The 19,344-nt window shown below is 38.2% G+C and overlaps 2 protein-coding genes across 3 annotated transcripts in view; one reads left to right on the forward strand and one right to left on the reverse strand.

The window, feature by feature from the left end:
* The window catches only part of Obp57c (Odorant-binding protein 57c), a 36,149-nt gene extending 20,421 nt beyond the window's left edge, over positions 1-15,728 (forward strand). The window contains exons 2-3 of one of the 2 annotated variants that reach the window (XM_089261321.1): positions 15,187-15,261; positions 15,316-15,728. In XM_089261321.1, coding sequence (XP_089117447.1) covers positions 15,196-15,261; positions 15,316-15,660 — 411 coding nt within the window. In that variant the 5' untranslated portion in view covers positions 15,187-15,195 and the 3' untranslated portion in view covers positions 15,661-15,728. Of the gene's footprint in view, positions 1-15,150; positions 15,262-15,315 lie in introns of those variants that run through there. The other variant, XM_018103425.3, reaches the window with a different exon arrangement.
* A 1,155-nt stretch (positions 15,729-16,883) lies between these two features.
* Positions 16,884-17,485, reverse strand: LOC108653144 (general odorant-binding protein 57c-like). The gene is made up of 2 exons (XM_018103458.3): positions 17,379-17,485; positions 16,884-17,325 (listed from the first exon to the last, which is right to left on the reverse strand). Exons 1-2 carry the CDS (start codon positions 17,433-17,435, stop codon positions 16,954-16,956), a joined length of 429 nt encoding a protein of 142 aa, XP_017958947.2. The 5' UTR covers positions 17,436-17,485; the 3' UTR covers positions 16,884-16,953.
* Positions 17,486-19,344: the final 1,859 nt, after the last annotated feature.

Consider the following 19,344-nt stretch of genomic DNA (forward strand, 5'->3'; position numbering starts at 1 on the left):
ACTAAAGGGAGAAAAAACTGAAAGAGCCTCTGTTCGGTCAGCATCGCTCGACCCAGTTCGAGCCACATCAGCCTCTGTCCCCTTGTCGACGTTGCCCGCTGCACTTGTCGCATAATCCACACAATTTTTTCAACACTCTCGCAGCTGCTGCGGCCACTGCTGCTGCTGCTGCTGCTACTGCTGCTGTTGCTGTTGATGTTGCAGTGGCCTGATATCAACACGGATCAAAGCGGCCATCTTTCTTGCACCAACACAATGGCCGCTTCCTGTTGTTGTCGTCGGCTGTTGTTGCTGTATTTTACAACAATGCGACATCAAGCAGCGAACGCGTAAAGCTTATCATCAACGCATGGCCAGCTGAGCAACAGCAGCAACAGCAGCAGGAGCAGCAGCAGCAACTGCAACAACAACAACAATAGCAACAGCAACAGCAGCAACAATCAACAACAGCATTTCGTGCTGTTGACACTTTGGATTCGAGAATTTATGCAACTTAAAAGCGGTCAAGTTACGAATTTATGCATGGCACCATCCACAAGCACATACAGACAGTCAAACACACACAGTGACACACACACACACACATACATGCACGCACAGCTGGTGGGCGCAGACATATAAATATATGTTTGCTTGCAGACTTTTTCTTTCATGTTGTTGTTGCTGATGCATAAATTGAGCAGCGCTCCACCTCCTGCCACTACTCCTGCTCCTGCTCCTGCTTCCAGCTCTGGCTGCGCAATCGGTGCTGCAATTGCTTGCCTGACACTTGCTGCTTACAGACGTTTAACTCGCCCCTTGATTCTCTGCCACTGACGCTTTTAATTTTTATTTTTATTTAAATTTTTTTAAATATATAATCGCCGGATTTTGCACTTCCTGCATGTTTTCCTTTTGTTTTTATTTTAATTTTATTTTATATATATATATACACACACAATTCTTTTTTTTGTTCTATAAGAGCTGTCTGCTTTTGAGGCTATTTGTTTTTGTTGGTGCGCATAAATTGGCAAGTTAACGAATAAGAAGAAAAAAGCCGCTCATAAAGCCATACATTTAACAATGGACGGCCATCGCTGGGGATTTGTATACAAAAACGTTCCAATTTAACCGAAAACAAAATAAAATACTTTAAGTCTTTGCTGAAATGCTTTCGATACGTGCAAACCATACGAGAATTTGCATAAATTTCACAAGACAATTGAAGAGAATTCGATTTAATTATAAGACCTGATGTGGATGGGTGCTGATGATAAAATTAAAAAATCCATATATAATAAATATAGTATAAGATTCCTTTTAAATATATTAATGAAGGATGCTGATGTTAATATTAATAAACATGTAAATAGACCGAATCTTATATAAAAACATATAACATAATATAATTAAAATAATATAAATTAAAATAATATAAAGCATAGTTAATCATTCAGCATAATTAAGGTAAAATTATCTTGATTTACTGGAGTGCTTAAAAATACTTATTTTTAGTTATTTTATAAAGTCAGCTCTACTATTCATCTTAGTATCACTAAACCCAACCATAATCTCCCACAATCCAGAAGCGAAAAATCTTTTTAGAAATGCAAAGCTGGCCTCTTCATTGCCTGCGTTTGGGTTTTAATATTTCAGCGTTGCGCGTTAACACTTTAAATGGGAAAACTAATATTTTAACGGGAAATTAAACAACAATTTGAGTTGCTGGCCCCAATTACCTGGCAAGCGCTTGTGGGCAGACCCCTCTAAGCAGCTTCTCCTCTTTGCAGACATCCGTCCGCACACACTTTTGGCGCATTGTGCACCTTAACCAACACCAAAAAGCTTTCAGCTGGCCGCAAAGAACGCCAAGAACTAGGCCAGCAGCCGGGGCTAGCGAGCTGACGTGCGGTCGCATCAACATGGCCCACCATACCGACTCCCCACGTCCCACTCGCCCTCATTCCCACACAAAGAAACTAAGCCACCCTCGCTGACCAGGCTGATCTCACGGAGTCTGGGTAGAGCGGGGCCCGCTTGCCGCTGTGCGCGGCGTCTAAGTGCAGCGCATTGCGCGCATTACATAATAAATTCTCAGCTTATTTGCATAGTTTTGCGGTTGTGAGCAATGTCCAGGCGAAGTTAATGGAATTTAGTAATAAATTTCGCAACGAGTTGCTTAAACAGACTTTAACAGCTCATTGCAGTTGGCGCTGAGAACTGTGCTACACTTTTTATGGCCCACAGAGCTTAGCTGCACGCGGGGAAGCACTGCAATTACAACAAGTGCCAAATGCACATCAACAACAGTTAAGCACCCGGACAATAACAAAAGCATCAGAAGCAGCAGCAGCAGCAGCGTCTAAGACGGGGAGAACTGGAATTGGAGCTGCAGCTGAAACAGAAGGTGGAGCCAAAGAAATGCGCCGCTGTCGACTTTTCAACAACTGTCGTCGACTGGCGGCTGTCGCCGGAAGCGCAAAGTTGCAGTCAGCCAGAGGCAGCGACAGAGGCAGAGGTAGCGACAGAGGCAGAGGCAGAGGCAGCGACAGCGGAAACAGCAGCGCAGTAAAAGTCGCACTACTTCTGTGGTTGTCAGTTGTTTTAACAGCTTAGCCATCCACTTGCCAACCCCACCCCCCACACAACCAAGCACCCTTACTCTCCCCCCACACCCTCACACCCCAAGCTGCGGAAATGTGCTGTCAATTTACGCGACGTCAACTCTTAAGTTCTGCCCTTTCGTTTGATTTGCACTTTAGTCTTAAGTTTGTGGCGTGTGCTCTGTAATTGCCGTGTAACGGTGAAATTATACGCGACTCTCAGCCGGCAGCCATACGAGATTGACTCTTTGTATAGATCGACGCGGCACTCTTTCTATGCCTACCAAGAGCAAACTTTTAATATTGACAGCAACTGTCGGAAACTTGTGCTGCATTTTAATACCCTACACATCACTGGAGAGTGGTGGCAGGGGTGGGGGGTGAGGGACTGAAAACTTTTGCAAATTAACTTACACACACAGATTTTGCATTGATAAAAGTTTTGCATTATGCGCGCATCGCGTGCTGCGTCTTTGACAGTTTTGACTGCAATTATGAATTCTTTTTGCCTTTACGCAATTTATCAGAGCAGAAATGATATCGTAAGCAAATATTGAAATATTTGCATGACAAGTGAATTTGATTTCGATTTAATATTTCATTTTTTCAATATTTTTTTTGTTTTATTTGCAAACTGTTTTAATGTAAATATTCAGGGAATATTTTGATTTGAGTTCCAGCGACTGCAGCCCATAAGTTTACAGCTCTACCTGGTATGATTCGCTACTTGGCAGTATATAATATAGACATTAATTATCCTTATGTGTCGGTACAAAATAATTATAAACAAATTTTAATTCACCTTAAAGCAACCTTCTGTATATTGTTGGCTCTTCCTTATATATTATTTAAAGCGACTTTCAATGCTTATTCTAAGTTAACAACTTTTTGCAGGTATTATAGTTTGCTTTATATATTCATAGTTTACTTCTGTTGATTTCCTGCCACAAACTTGTTTTCTAATTCCAAATGCAGCACTTCAGCTCTACAGCAGCTATAGTGCATAAAATATGATGATGCCAAACACCTGTGAGGCGCTGGGCCAGTCACTTTATGGCTTTAAGAGTGCGGCCTGCCTTAGCATAAATACTTCAGAGGCAGGCGAAGGCAAACGGCAAGAGTCTGGAGCTTAAGATAAGGCGACTGCAGGGGCTGCAGTGTTGACAGCGCGCGGGGAGGATGGAGCCGACGAGCTGACCGACAGGTCTGGACAGAATTATTACTAATGTCATAGAGCGAGGCGACAAAAATATATAGTCCTTTCGTCAGGGGCCATGCACAAAGCAAAACAGCACAAAAAAGAAAAAAAACAAGGGAGAGAAAAAATCAAAATCAGAAAAGAAAACAAAACCGTGACAGAGTGAGGCACAGGAGGGATGCGCATCAATCACAGAAGAATTATGTTGGGGTAAACAAAAGCATTTGTCATGCAACAGCAGACAACAACAACAACAGCAACAACAACAACAGTGTTGGAGTTGCAAGTGCCAACGGATTGAGGACATTAGCTTGAAAAGCTGCTGGTTAGGCAGCGCTGCCCGCTTGGTTAGCTCCTGGCCAGCAGCTCTGTCAGCTGTTGGATGGCCAAAAGTTTGGCCCGCACACGCAAGCACACAAAAACCAAGCCACATAAATCTGTGCCCGGCAAAAAGGTGTGTGTCCACGCCGTACTCCACTCGTCTGTGTGCGTGTGTGTGTGTGCATGTGTGTGTGTGTGGCCAACTCTTGAGTAATTGCACACATTTAAAATTCTTTTCACACTTGATGCCAAAGGTAAGGCTCACTTTGCCACTTGTCCGCTGGCTCCAGCTCGTTGCAATTGAAGTTTGGGGTCAACATTCGCCAATTTCTCATCAAGTATCTATGCATAATTTTGCAAAGTGCATGCGAGTAGCTCCAACTGCCCCCCAGGCGGGGGGATGCGATGCGATCGCTTAGCTATGCTCATATTCTGGCTAAATACTTGGCAGTAGTTATTAAATTTTATGCACTTACTCCCAGTCATTTTCTAGCACACCCACACACTCTCCCTCGCACACACACACACACATACGCATTGGCAGCGTGCTAGCTTCAAGCTTCTTGGCTAAAAATTTGCATTAAAATGAGTTTAGCCCAAAGGCAGCGTATCGAAACTAAATATTTTCGCCATGTGGCACTGGCAGCGTCTGCCAGCAGGTTATTTTTACAACTTATGCAACAATGCACACATGTACACAAATATTGTGCCACGCCACACACGAAGTGGAGCCAAAGCCCAAAGAAACATTTACAAAGTTTACCCTCGGAAGATATCCAACTGAGTTGATATTTAAACTACTTCAATTATTGTGTTTTATTTTCAAAGCAACATTTAGCAATGCTAAATCGCTTTTAAATGTTAATTAAAATTTTAAATAAATAAATTTTAGATTTGAAATAAATTTTAGCAATGATGATTTTGTTTAATGTAGTAATTAGTCAAATTTATTTTTGATAAATTTTTATTTATTTGAACTTTAAACGAAATTTGTACTAAATTTTCTCTGGCATTTCTTATTTCAAATTTGTTTTATATATAAATATCTTTAAATAGCTTATAAGATCTGAGAACAAGCTAACTAAAATTAATAATGATAAATAAACGAAAGAAAACTTAGTTCTATATACATATATACATATATAACATATACAAAACATATAACATATATCATCATCCTATTTCATTGTAATATATATTCATGTATATAACAAATATGTATTATTTAAGTAATAAATAAAACATTAAGATCTTTAGACACCCACATAAACTCCACGTTGTTCCTTACTCCCTGCAAGTTTTAAATATCCTTTCAAATGCCATAAAAAAATCCAACATTAAATACTTTTCTTATTTTCATCATATTCTCTAAATTATTTAGGAGCATATAATCTTCCATATTGCCTGCTCTCTATCTATCGATTTCTTATAAGATGTAGCAAATAATCGTTTTATGCAATATCAAAAATTAAAATTGAAAATATTTAAATTTTCTATGGTGAGTTTAAGTGCTCTGTTATGCCCAGAAGCTAAGAGTAGTCGCTATGCTTTAAGAGGTTGTTCGCCAGCAAAGAAAACCAACTGACCAGAAATGACAAAAACAACGAAGCCAACAACAATAGCAGAGGCAACAAAACAACAAGCAGAGTAATATCTGCAAATAGAACAAAGTGACCAAAAATGTTTTGCAATTTGTTGCTTATTTTCTTATATTTTTATAATATTTTACTAAATTACTTACACAATTTTTGGAGCGCAGCTGTTGCCAGAATAGCAACAACAACAACAAAAGGGCAACAACAAGGACAACACAAATATTTGGAATGCATACAAATGCAAGCGGAGAGCGGGAAATCTACTGAGCAACTAAGTGGCTAGCTGGCTCGATGGTGGGCGGGGCCGGAGGCAGCAGAAGCAGCGTCGGCAGGAGCAGAAATAAGTGCAAGCTGGACAAAGTCATGGAGCAGGCTGAGCTAACTAATTGAAGCTGCCTTGGGGCGCACACGAAAAGTGTGGCAAGTTTTGAAGAGCTTGTGGCTAGCCGGCCTGCTTTAAAATAGACTCAGCTCGGCAAATGAAGAAAGTCTGGCCTCAGTCAATGTGCTAAATCAACTGTCGGGACGTTTACCCAACCAATGACCTTTTGACATGCGCATGTAAGGACTAAGAGAGGAACAAAAAAGCAAGCTAAGCAATGTACTTAAACAACCAGAACAACAATATCAACAGCAACAACAACAACAACAGCAATGGCAGTGACATCTAGCTTAGCAATGTGCGACGCAACATACCCTGTAGATGTCAGCTTAGAGGATTACAACTAACTTTGAGTTGCGTGAATCATTTAAAAGACAATAAAATATATATTTTGTTGAGATATGAGATGTTTCGACAATGTTTTAACACTTTTTTAGTCAATTTCTTCTTTAATTACATAAGGAAATTACTCTACTTTTGATTTAAAGACTATGTGTAAATAATTATTAGTTCTTAAAAAAATGTATTAAAAATAAATTAAACATAATGTTATATTTTATTTAATCTTTTGTATATAATTTAAGTCAAAAGTACATTTCTTAATATGTTTTCAAAATTTATCATTGTATTATTTGTCTAAAATATTTAAATTTGTGTAAAATTGTTTTCATTGAATTATAAACCGTGTTTTCAAACCAAAAAGTATTTTGATGTTCTTGTAAATATATAAATATGAAAATTTTAATTAATTTTTATCTATTTTTCAAAATGTTTATTATTTTTTTTTATATATATTTTTTTTTATAAATTTTTTTTTTATTTCTTTATATTTTTTTTTATTCATTTATTTTTTATATTATATTTGAAAGTGTTTTTTTTTTCATTCATTTTTTTGTATAATATATGAAATTTATTTTTAATTATCTACCTATTGTTTTATAAATTCGCATAAGGTTTTATATTTAATTTTTATATATTTTTTTAATTATTAATTAATTGAATTTAACTTAATTTCACAAAATTTAATTTGTATTTTATTTTTTTAAATTCAACAGCGAATATTTAAACAATTCTTGTAAATTTTAAAACATATTATTTTATAATTAATGAAAGTATAGCACTTGTCCTAGTCTATGCTGCCTTGTCTTGTGTGGCGACAACGACTTAACTACATAAACGTCGCCTACCCGATCTTCAGTTGCCCTCGCCCCTCTCAGCTGCTCTCCATTCATTTGCCGGCGACTGGGGGCACTTTTTGCACAGCGTTGATTTCCGTTGCTGTATGTAAAAGTGCAACTTGAAGCGCACTTGCACTCAAGTGTGTGTGTGTTGAGTTGTGTGCGTGTGTGTGTGTGTGAGTGTCGTCGACTGGCTGCAAGTGGTTAGAAAACTAAACTGTTGCCATGTGACAAGTGGCAGCTTGACGACTACTATAGGAATGAAGGAGATGCCGTCGACAGAGAGACGAGGGGTCGAGAGGACGAGGGGACGAGGGAACGAGAGGACGACATCAACGTCAGCATCAATGACGCTTGGCGCGCACTCTACAACAAACAAAACCAGGCAGCTGGAGCTGCACCTGCTGCGATACAACTGAGAAGCCAGATGATGATGATGATGATGATGCTGATGATGATGATGATGGGAACGGCGATGACTTTGGCCTGCTGTTGTTTTAGTTAAAAACTCTAGAGCACACTCAAAATTGCCACAAAAGGCAACAGCAGCAGCAGCAACAGCAGCGGCAACAACAGACGCCCATTTAAGCACTCAAGTAATGAGTCGTCTCGCCTGCAAGTGCAGTCAAAAGGGTTAAGTACAGGAATTTAAGGGACACACGCTCACACATGCGTGAACAGCAGCTGCAACAATGTCTATTGAACCTCATGTGTCGGGGTTAAAGTTGAAGTTGCTAAGCTCGACACACACACACACACACGCACACAGAGCTGAACAACACAGTCACTTGAATCGCACAATACGTGGAAAAATCATTTAACACCGAAATCGGATTATGAGTTTGATATGTGAGGGGCCAAGGCGATATAGTATATAAGACGCTTCAACAGATTGTCAATGCCTGGCCACCAGGCAACGGGCAACAGGCAACAAGCAACGAGGAAGGGGCAAGAGGCGACGGGCAACTGGCAACAGGCAGCAGCAACAATTGAAAATCATTTGAAACCTTTCAAATGCCGCACAAAAGAAATTGATTTCATTTCAATACTCGCCCCATGCCTGAAGATTTGATTTAAATTTACACGCTGCTCTCCCTCTCTCTCTCCCTCTCCATCTCTCTCTCACGCACACACTCTCCGCCTTGCCCTACTCTTTCTTTCAAGTCGGGCAGCTGCCGGCCATCGCTCGAGGAGAATAAAATTGTGTTCGAACAGGAGCAAATGGTAGGGGAGCGGGAAGCGAGGGGAGCAGCTGGCTGGATGCTGGTGTCCATTGCAGCTGTCTGTTGCATTTGCCGGTCAAAGTGAGAGATGCATAAAAGATATGACTTGAAGAAACTCAATAATGTAGGCAGGCGAGCAGCCAGCGAGCGAATTGGAGCGCATTTAATCCCAGCGCCTGAAAGTAGGCAACGCAAATAAAGCGCACAAAGTGTTGAAGGATGCAATTATTTGTGCGAAGCAGGATGGCAAGAAATTACGTGCAAGCAGCTCGCATCTAGTACAGTTGAGCATGCACTTTCTCAACTCGGCTATAATTTAATAGGCAAACAAACAATGAGGCCAAATGCAGGACAGCAGCTTAGGCGCAAATATGAATCGAAATAATTTGTCAGGAGACTGTAAGCCCATCAGTTGATCAATAAATCATTCAGGCGCTCATCCAAATTACAACTAAGCCCTCTTTAACCTGGACGCCATTCATAAAACGAGCCTCAACTTGAAGGGTCGACTGGCCTGTTTAAGTAACCGTGAGAAAAACTTTTCGATGGGCATATGAGAGCGGCGTGTGTGTGTGTGTGTGTGTGTGGTGGGAGTGGCAGCTGCCACACCTTTTTGGTGACCCTTCAGCTAGTTAGCTTCCAGGACATTAGGCTTCCAAGGGAGCTTAACAAATTTGAGCACGCCGTATAGCATCCCTTTCCGAGTAATTCAATTAGCAGTAAATCTTTGCAAATAGGCAACTGCTGGACACCTCAACACGGACACCGACACCGACACCGGCACGGATACGGACAGACTTTTTTAATATAAATTATGCGAAGCCGTGTGCCGAAAACGGCTTGGCTAGTTAATAGTAGTAGTTGCTCCGTTTGCCAACAAAAGGCTTAGCGGCGCCCGGCCGTGGGTGGATTTATCTATTCTATTTTGTAATTTTTAATTTCGCAACTAATGCGATTATTCACGGCTGACGGCGCACGCTGGCAATAAAAATGACCAACGTGTAAGCCACGTTTAACACTCGGTTTATTTTTAGTTAACGGACAACCAAAAAACAAAAAAAAAAAATAGAGGATGAGAAATTGTAAAACTTGCCAAAAATGCGAAACGAAGCAAATATCCTGTAAACTAATTTCTTCGTGACATATCAGATATGCGATATATCTGATCTATATGCGAAAACGTAGATGCATGTATATCTCTTTATTGCTCAGCATATTTTTATTATTAATATTTGATATTTATTTGCATTTTGTTATCAGGAGAATGTATAGTAAATGGTAAAAATTCATCAATGAAAATATTCTTTACAAAATAAAATGATTGTAAAATAAATGGAAATTTTGCCTATTTTCTTCTGTCTCTTTGCTCTTATCTTATTTTCACTCTTCCTTTACGATATAATTTCCCAATATTAGGTAGCTATTTATCAAAGCCTATATTCATCAAATTTATACTAAATAGTAATTTTTTCGTAAATTTATAAGAATTCAGAACTCATTGAAAACCAGCTAAATTTTTATATTTTTTATTTAATTTTTTTTATAATTACAAAAACAAAATAGGATTTTTCAATCATTTCATATATTATTTAGAGCTGAAAACAAAGTAGAATTTAATTTATAATTATTTTATCATATTTTTTTAAAGGTAATATAATGATTATTACTTCATATATACCCCACTTGAGCATTACAAACAATATAGGGTATTCAAAGCAAACAAAACTAAAACTCTTCACTCACAAAGCGCTTAGCCGAAAATTTAAGCCTTATAGTTGCAAGCCGAAATATAATAGAGCGCATAGAAGAACTTAACTGAAGAAGAGAGCAGCGGGTATGCTCTAAAGCTCGTTAAGCTTGTCAAAACTTTTCCAACATAAAACAGTATCAAAGAACATTAGTTTAGCTTTACAAAAATGCAAACATAATAGAAAAATAAACACTTGATGTTTACTAAATATTTAAATTAAATTTTATCATGCATATATTCTCCAATTAATTATTCATTTTTTAAATATTATTCATAAATTATGAAATATACTATTATTAAATAAAGTTGCCCCGAGCACCCCAAGATACCCTTATTATGAGTTTTAAAACTAAGCGAAAAATTGTCACAAAATGCAGCCAGGCGTACAAATCGCACGGAAAGTTAAAAATGACCAAAGTCCGCACCGGACATAGCTCTTAGCTCGGGTCTCGCTCTGGCACCCGCCCCCGACCTGAGCAACCTTCCAGCCAAGTCAGCTAGCTGCTGGTCAGCTGGTCAGCTAGCTGTCAGCCCGCAGCCCGCAGCCCGCAGCCCGCAGCCCACAGGCCACAACTTAAAGCGTGCCCATTGGCAGTTATGAACGCTTAGAGAAGCGCCCAGCACTTGACATTTAATTAAAAATTTTGCAATTACTGCGAACTCAAAGCGAACGACTCCAGCTCAGCGCGAACCTCAAGCTGTTAGGGAAATGGCGACTGTTTGTTTTGATGCACTGCCAAATGCTAAGGATTTTAGCCTACTTGGCGTCTGATCCGGCCGACACGACACTAATTGCTCCATCCAAGCTGCTAAGTGACCCGAGCAGCCATTGTTCAGCTACAAATCCCAGTGTCTGGCTGTTCGGCAATCGGCATTTTGGCAATTAATTAGTCTCAGTCTCAGTTTCCCTGGCTGACTGTAATGCTGCAACAACTGTCTCTCTCGCTCTCTCTCTCTCTGTCTCCCTCTTCATGCGTGCACCGCCCTTGCACATGTCCCGCAATGTCTTTGGAAATTCCTTTGTATGCGTGCACGTGCCGACAATGTATGCATATTTTGTGGGCGTTTTGTTGTGCGGCTGTGGGCGTGGCATCAAAGTGCATGCAAAATACGTGCCATGCATGCCCGAATCGCGTGCTATTTATTTTTATTACGCTAAGCATCCAAAGTTTTACACATTACTTTTATACTGTGCATAGCAAGTCTCTGTCTTCTTCTTATTTTTCTTTTCTTCTCCCTCTATTTTTTTTTTTTTTTTTTAATGCTGCATAGAGTAGAAAATCGCATAGGTGGCACCCAAGCGACAAGCTGCTTGAAGAGCTGCAGCTACCGGTTACAGCTGCCGGCTCACAGTTTCCCAGTTTCCCAGCTTTCCACTTGCATCCCTGACATGTTTAATAAATGGCAAGAGATGTCAGGAGGCCACATTGTTTGTGTTGCTTAACCTTCAAGAAACTGACTGCAAAACTTTGCCACCATCTCACGCCCTCACTCTCCCTTCCCATTGATATTATAATCTATGAAATATGAGTTCAAGCTTTGCAAAGCAATGTAGCAAATATGCATCTACTTGTGTGTGCGTGGGTGTGCGTGCGTGTGTGTGTGTGTGTGTGTGTGTGTATTGTAACAGGTATGTGGATGAACTTTCAATGGGGCTTTATATAAATTGTTCCTCCACACTGGCAGCATATGTTAGAGTTTCACTTAACTGCATCAATTTACAACTGGCAGCCACTGTTGTTATAAATCGAAGTATTCGGCTTTACATTTCATTTCTTTGCATTCAAAGTGCAGATAAACATAGTTTAATTTCTTAATTTTATTTACGCTTTTCTAATTTCGAATTTCACATATTTAAAATTTAAGTTTTACATTTATGCGAAATTATTTCACATTGGGCTGATTTATTTTTTCTTTTTATTTATTTTATTTATTTTTTATGAGTTTATGGCTTAGGAGACTCAACATGCAATCAAATTATGTACTAAAAAAATATAATAATAAATATATATGTATATGGAATTATAGTATATGTATAAATATACATATTGTGTAAAATTTATAAAATAAAATAATAAAATATAATAATAATGAATACAACTAATTATTAAAATTATATATTATTTTATTGTTGCATTTATTAAAATCTTAAGCTATTCTAGGTAAGATTACCATCTCTTTGTTACCCTCTAACAAAACTTTATATAATTTATATTTATAATTCCCATATGTGAATATATTCACAAAGAGCATTTCAGATCCATCCTAACTCCCTTCGATATTCTGTTGACTTTACTACGAAATGCTCGCCAATTGTGCGGCATTGCTGGCTATGAAAATAAATTATGCATCGAGCCCAACGAGCCATGTACGTGGCAGCTTCACAGGGCTAATTAGCCACTGACGTGGCCAAAAACGAGGAGCCCTAATCAAATTATGACAAAATGCTCTGCATGGAAATTCAGTTACAAATCAAAAATTGATAAAGGAGAGGGGGAAAAAATGCTGGCGCAATTAAAAAGGTCGTGGGTGGAGTGACAAAGTGGCAAGTGGGCAGTGGGCAGTGGGCGTGGCAATGAGAAGCGGTAGAGATAGCCATAGTTTAGCACCTAGCGATGGCTATAAAAATGTGCAATTTTCACAACACATATTTCCCTTTTGGCAAGCAGCCAAACAATGAACCGGGAACAGAAAGCAAAACAAAAAACTGTTATATGAAAACCAAATAGGAAGGCAAAAAATTTGCAGGCCGTAAATAACCGGGGAAGCCAAGTAAACAGCGACTGGCAGCCGCAAAAGCCAAAACTCACTGCGAATGCGAATATTCTTGGAATTTTCATTTGTTGTAGCGCGTTTCGCTTTGCCGAGAAAAGGGCTGCCTCTGGCACGGAGGGCGTGGCAGAGTGAGGGGTGCTCGGTTGGTGTTGGTTACTGGTGTTGAGGTCGCATAGTTAGAAATGTCCCATCCGATGCTGTCAGACCAATTTGTCGCTCTCTCTCTCTCTATGTGTGTGTGTGTGTGCTGGGCATAATGGCCTGACTGCTACTGCTGCATTGTCGCTTCATTTTTGCAGCAAAGTGTGGCAAAATATGTTGACAGGAAATGTTATGCGAATTTCACTGCGTATAAAATGAAATTTACGTGAGTTTTTGGCGCGTGCTCTTCGAGCTGTTGTTGTTGCTGTTGCTGTTGCTGTTGTTATTATGTTTCAGGTTTGCATTTCGGTAATAGAAGTTGCATGTTTAAACTTTAATAGAACAAACATTAGACTGCTCTGTAAGCTGCTCACCTGTTACTTTACAGATATCTGAGGCCAAGTCAAAGAGCACAAATACCTATTGGATATATTTAAAGTGCCAACTAACAAATAAAACAAAAGAAAATATTGTTTATATAATTGCATACGAAAAATTTTCATTATACAAAATGTGATTATTATCAATTGATTTCTGGGCAGCTCAACGTCCAATTAAAAACGCAAACTCGACCATTTCATGAGGCAACAAACAACTCGAAATGCTCTAGATAACTGCTGAAAACTCTATAAATATAAATATATGCGAATATAATGTGAATAAAATGCGCATGTTGATTGCAAACATGATACGCAAACTTTTTTAATATATTTTCATAACTAACTAAAGCTCGAACGAAAGCTCATATTACAGCAGGCTACTCAGTTTTGGTGTTGCAATTAAATCAAAATCAAGTGAAATATTTGACTGCATGAAGTATGCATTGCCCATTGCGATTCCTGTTGCTTGTTTGCTTGCTCAGGTTAAAATAATAATAAACTATTTAATATATTTTGACTAATGAACTTGTATTAATTTAATTTGAATTTAAACAGAGTTGCTAAACGCTTGGCTGATAAATACATCAAGAGAACTGAATATGGGGATTTTATGAACCAAAATACAAATGGTATTTGCACTGCATAGACTCCGATGGATTGTATGACATAGTATTGGTGATTCAATTTGAGAACTTAAGTTACACATTTATCGATGCCGTCAAGAAGTAAAAAACGCTCGATGGAGCTGAAGATGCCTGCAGTTATGCCTTCAGTGGTTAGAAAATATTAGCTTTTCGTAAACATAGATAGAATTTGAAGCCCCAAATATTTTGTTTTTCATACCTTTCACATAGCTGCATATAACGTAATATAAGTAATGAATATTTTAAAGATTTCCTGTATTGTCTAATGCTAGAATATACAATGGACGTAAAATAATTTCTCGAAGTTCAGATGCCTGAGAAACATGTCAACAACAATCAATCCACAAAGAGCTATAAAAGCTTGAAAAATTAAAAACATATTTATGTTTGTAAGTAATCATAAATACCAACAAATCTAAAATTAATTTTAAATATTTTTAATTGATCAAAAATTTGTAATTAATATAAAAATTATATTAAGAAAAATATTTTAAAATGTATATTAGCTATTCAACTTTTTTTCAATATAAACAAAATAGTTTTTAACACAAACAATAATATTTTAATTCCTAAGCAATATTTCAATTCAAAAGAAACCTGGCTTGCAGTAGAATATATGGTGCACAGTCGTGAAGTCAACTTAAAACTAAATTTCATCAAAAGGGACTTAAAGGCTCGTCCGCACGTCTATGAAGTCTTTACTTGAATAATACTTGATTGTAGTGCAATGGATGACTAAAATTAATATTTAACCTAAGTTAATTAATAATTTTGTAATGTTATCTGGTTAGTTAGAAAGTTACATGCGATCACGACAAATTTCATGAATCAACAGAAATTAAGCTCTGATGCTCTAGATATAATAACAAAAACATCACTAATGAAAACAGAGCGTGTTGATTGCGAGCAAGATAACAAAACTTTTCAAATATATAACACATTTTAAATAGATTCAATAAACAGCTATATAACTCACTGCAAAGTTCGCATGGCTGCAGTGTCGAAAGAAAATCAAAGCTAAATACAATGTTCAATCGTACGAAGGATGCATTTGCTGCAATATTGTTTGCCCTTTTACTCGCTTGTGTGCAGGTGAAATCGATTTGTCATTATGTTAGTATCTTATTAATATATTTGGCTACTCAGAGTTTTGCAGAAGATGAAATGGATGAGATGGTAACAAAGTGTTTGGCCGACAACGAGATCGAGAGGGTTGAGTATGAAAGTTTATTGAGCCAAAACAACTCGGATATAGATATGGATAACATTGACATGAAATACAAGTGCTACCTGCACTGCATGGCCACGGAAATGGACATTCTAGACTCGAATGGATATGTGGACATAGAGCTGATCAGCGAGCATGAGGAGCTCACACCGAAGGATCGCGAGGTCTTTGTAGAGTGCAAGAGAATCCACGATGGAGGCGAAGACTTCTGCGAATACGCCTTCAATATCACAATGTGCCTGTTTGAGAATCTCGAGTCTTGAAATCAACACAAGCTGATTGAGTCTTTGGCTCTGCGGTCGCTGCAAATAAAGATATTCTTATAAACATATTTGATATTCCGCTGGCGTGCTCCAATTATCATCTTGTTACTGTTTGATTGCTTCAGGCTGCAGAGTTTTTGCTGCTGTGCTCTTGTACAACTTCCGTCGATTTACGAAATAATAATTGCTCCATTCCCGTAACCAGCTGCAGCGAGCTGCGACGACCAAAGAAACAGGCAGCGGCCACACCTCATCATGTCGTTGTGAGGGGTGGGCAGGGCTGCATAGAGAAGTCGTGTAGCGTTCACAATGTGCTTCCGCCTCGCTGTTGTTTTGCATGTTGACATGGCGCGAGAAACGTGGCAGACGCGGCCGCGTTACTCATACGACGCGTGGGCGCGGGCGTGTTGACAATACATGACCATATTTTTCTTTTTCCCGCTAATGTGGCACGCCCCACACACGTAAACACCCATGCATACACGCACACACACACACACACACATGTATGCAAAGCGCGTAAAGTTGAAATGACAATCGAAAGCCGGGCTAACAATAGCAGCCAGAGGCAAAACCGGAGCCAGTCAAGTGTGTGGGTGTTGCTGCTGCTGCTGCTGCTGCAGCTGTGCGCCTTTTCTTTTCACATAACAACAACAGCAGCAACAATGCATCGTGACAACTTCCGTTGCATGCGCTGCTGGCATAAAGAAAAACAGCGTAAAACTGTAACGGAATTGCATTGTGAAAAGCAAAATGTTTTTTCCTGGCACACACGGCAAACAACAACTGCAACAGCAACAGCAACAGCAACTGTAGCAACAACAACAGACCAACGAACGTAATACATTTGTACTGAAAAGGCCTTCGGCTGTTATCAGCAATCATCTATTATTATTTTATGACACATATACAACTATATTTATCCATATACACATACATATGCATGTATATGTATGTATATGTATGTTAATTCTAACTATGCTGATTACTGTGTGTGCATATAGTTATCGCAAATCAATTAAATCGGCACGCCAATGCAATTAATTTGATTCATACGCCCCGTGGTACGCAGGCCAATTTTATTTAATTATGCAAATCAGCCAAATGTGGCCGGCTTATTAATTTATTGCATTTGACAGTATTTTTTATTAAATATCCACAATTAAATTTATTATCTTTAGAATGTGCAAAAACTACATTGTTGGAAAAAAAAAAAACAGATAAAATAAAACAAAATCATTTTATTCATAAAAATCGATTGCATTAGTTTTGTTTCTGTCGCGTCTCAGCAAATTATTGTTTGCCTGGCATTATATTAAGGTACTCCACTATACGATAGTTTTTGATATAACATACCAACATTTGAAAGGCATAAGCACACTTGTCCTCGACCTGGCTAATCACGCGATGGCATTCCTCGATAACTTCCGCATTCTCCTCCTGCAAGTGCTCCATCTGCTTGAACACCTCAATGTCCAATTGCTCGTTGGCGTCAAGAATCTCCAGCTCGGCTGCTGCGCAGTGCACATAGCACATGTAATTCATTTCGATATTTTCGAAATGTCCCTCAGTTTTTGCTTGATCAATCTTGGCATATAAATCCATTCGGGTTGTGTTATTTTCAGTCAGGCATTTGTCTTCCACTTCCATGGGCACAAGCAAACTCTATAAGGATAATTATCAAACGGATATTCGCTTATGTGTTTCAAATTATTTACATGTCCAAAAGCCATCAGAGAGATAAGAGGTATAATAATTTTAATGCAAGACAGCATTTTCGATTGTTGTCTCTTTTAGTAGATATTTCCTTTAAATTTGATTTCAGCCTCAACGCTAAACTGTTGATGGAAACTCTTTGCTTGCTTATATATAGACTTTCTCTGCTGCCCAGTTTTCTACTATCGCAACTTCTTTTATTCGACTTAATAAGCCTGGTTTCGAATTAGAGCTACACAATTCATTACAACTTCATTAGTAAACAAGTCAATTAAATCACTAATTGTTAAATTATCTTATATTTAACTAACTAATTTAACTATCTATCTCTACCTAAATATATTTATTTATTTCTATTCATATTTTTTACAAATCTCAAAGCCCCAACAATGGTATTTATTTACAAAGCTAGAGCTATATAATTTTAGACAAACAACAAATTTCACATAATGCAAATCATTTGCTTTATATAACAATTAGAATAACAATTTCAATGCATTTTCCACCACATGATACGCTATTTAATATATTTAATTATTCGTACAATAATGAAATGCAATTTTATTCATATCTAATATCAAAGAAACTTAAAAGTAATATAGACAAAATTAAAAATTAAATTTAATTAACAATATTTTTTGTTTGATTTTATCGGAAATATGACACAAAACCATTGAAATGGAAAATCAGGGTATAATTTATTTTTATATTTTTCGTATTTAATATATAAATAATTTCTAGATTTAAAGAAATATATTGAATACATTTTTAATAAAAATATAAAATGTAATAAACACGTATATTAAATATATTTTTAATATCAAATATATTTAAATAATTGAAAATGTAATTTGATTCATACAACTTGACATTTGTAAAATTATCATAAAAATAAATAAATTAGTTGCTTACAAAATAGTTAAATTATCTTATATAATATTATCATATACAAATATAATTATATTTTGCATGCAACTCCAACCTCGAGTTGCATTGAATTACGGTTTACAGTTTTTTTTTATTTTTCACAAACGAGAAATTAAATTCAGCCGGAAAAACATGCACTGCTCAACACACTTCGGCAACTGTCAATAAAGTACTTGGCAAGTCTTGAAAAAAAAAGGAAAAGTAGTACACAAAAAAAAGGGAGCCGAAGAAAAAGTCTTTTTGAGCAGTGTCCTCGCAGCCGAATTGAACAAGCGCCTTTGCTTATGCCACAGTTGCAGCTCTGCTGCTGATGCTGCTGCTGCTGCTGCTCCTGCTGTTGCTGATGCTGCAGCTTCGAGTGTGCTTATCAAGAGACACATGAGGCACTGACATGCACTCAAAAGGAAAGGTAAGTGGCGCCACGAGGAAAGAGTAGAGTAGAGGATAGACAGCACTGGCTGGAGATGACGAGGCGACGATGCGACGAGGCGACGAAGCGAAGCGCGTAAGTTTGCAATTTTTCTGCTGCATTTTCTTTGGGAAACTCGCGCAAGTTCTGCATATGACTGCGGGCACGTCCCTGCTGGTGTGCGTCTCTGTGCTCGCCACTGCATGGGTGTGGGTGTGTAAGTTGATTTATGCCATTTTGTACACATGTGCGTGAGTATCTCCCGCGCTCTTTCTCTTTTTGTGTGTGTGAGAGAGAGAGAGGGAGAGTGTGTGTAAGTGCAAGGCTGCTGCATAAATGATTTATTGCTATTCCCGCGACAGTTTCGTTTCGCTTTCGTTTGCAACTGCTGTGTGTATGAGTGTGCATATGTTACACACACACACACACACACACACACACACACACACACACACACACACACACACACACACACTCGCTCACAGCACTTGCAGTCTCAAAAAGCGTCTCACTTTTTGCCATAATAAATAATTATAATTGTTTTCTTTTCTTTTTTTTGGCTGCATCTCGGCGACGCTACCCACATGCGCATTAATAAACCCTATAAATATTTAAGTTGGGTGAAAAATTGC

Source organism: Drosophila navojoa, chromosome 5 (assembly GCF_054131105.1).
Source record: "Drosophila navojoa isolate 15081-1374.11 chromosome 5, UAZ_NAV_1.0, whole genome shotgun sequence".
NCBI lineage: Eukaryota > Metazoa > Arthropoda > Insecta > Diptera > Drosophilidae > Drosophila > Drosophila navojoa.

Excerpts from the sequence above, each read along its gene's own strand:
- LOC108653144 (XM_018103458.3), bottom strand. The coding sequence starts at position 17,435 with ATGCTGTCTTGCATTAAAATTATTATACCTCTTATCTCTCTGATGGCT. Across the intron at positions 17,326-17,378 it reads CTCTGATGGCTTTTGGACAT|AGTTTGCTTGTGCCCATGGA; the intron begins GTAAATAATTTG and ends TTATCCTTATAG.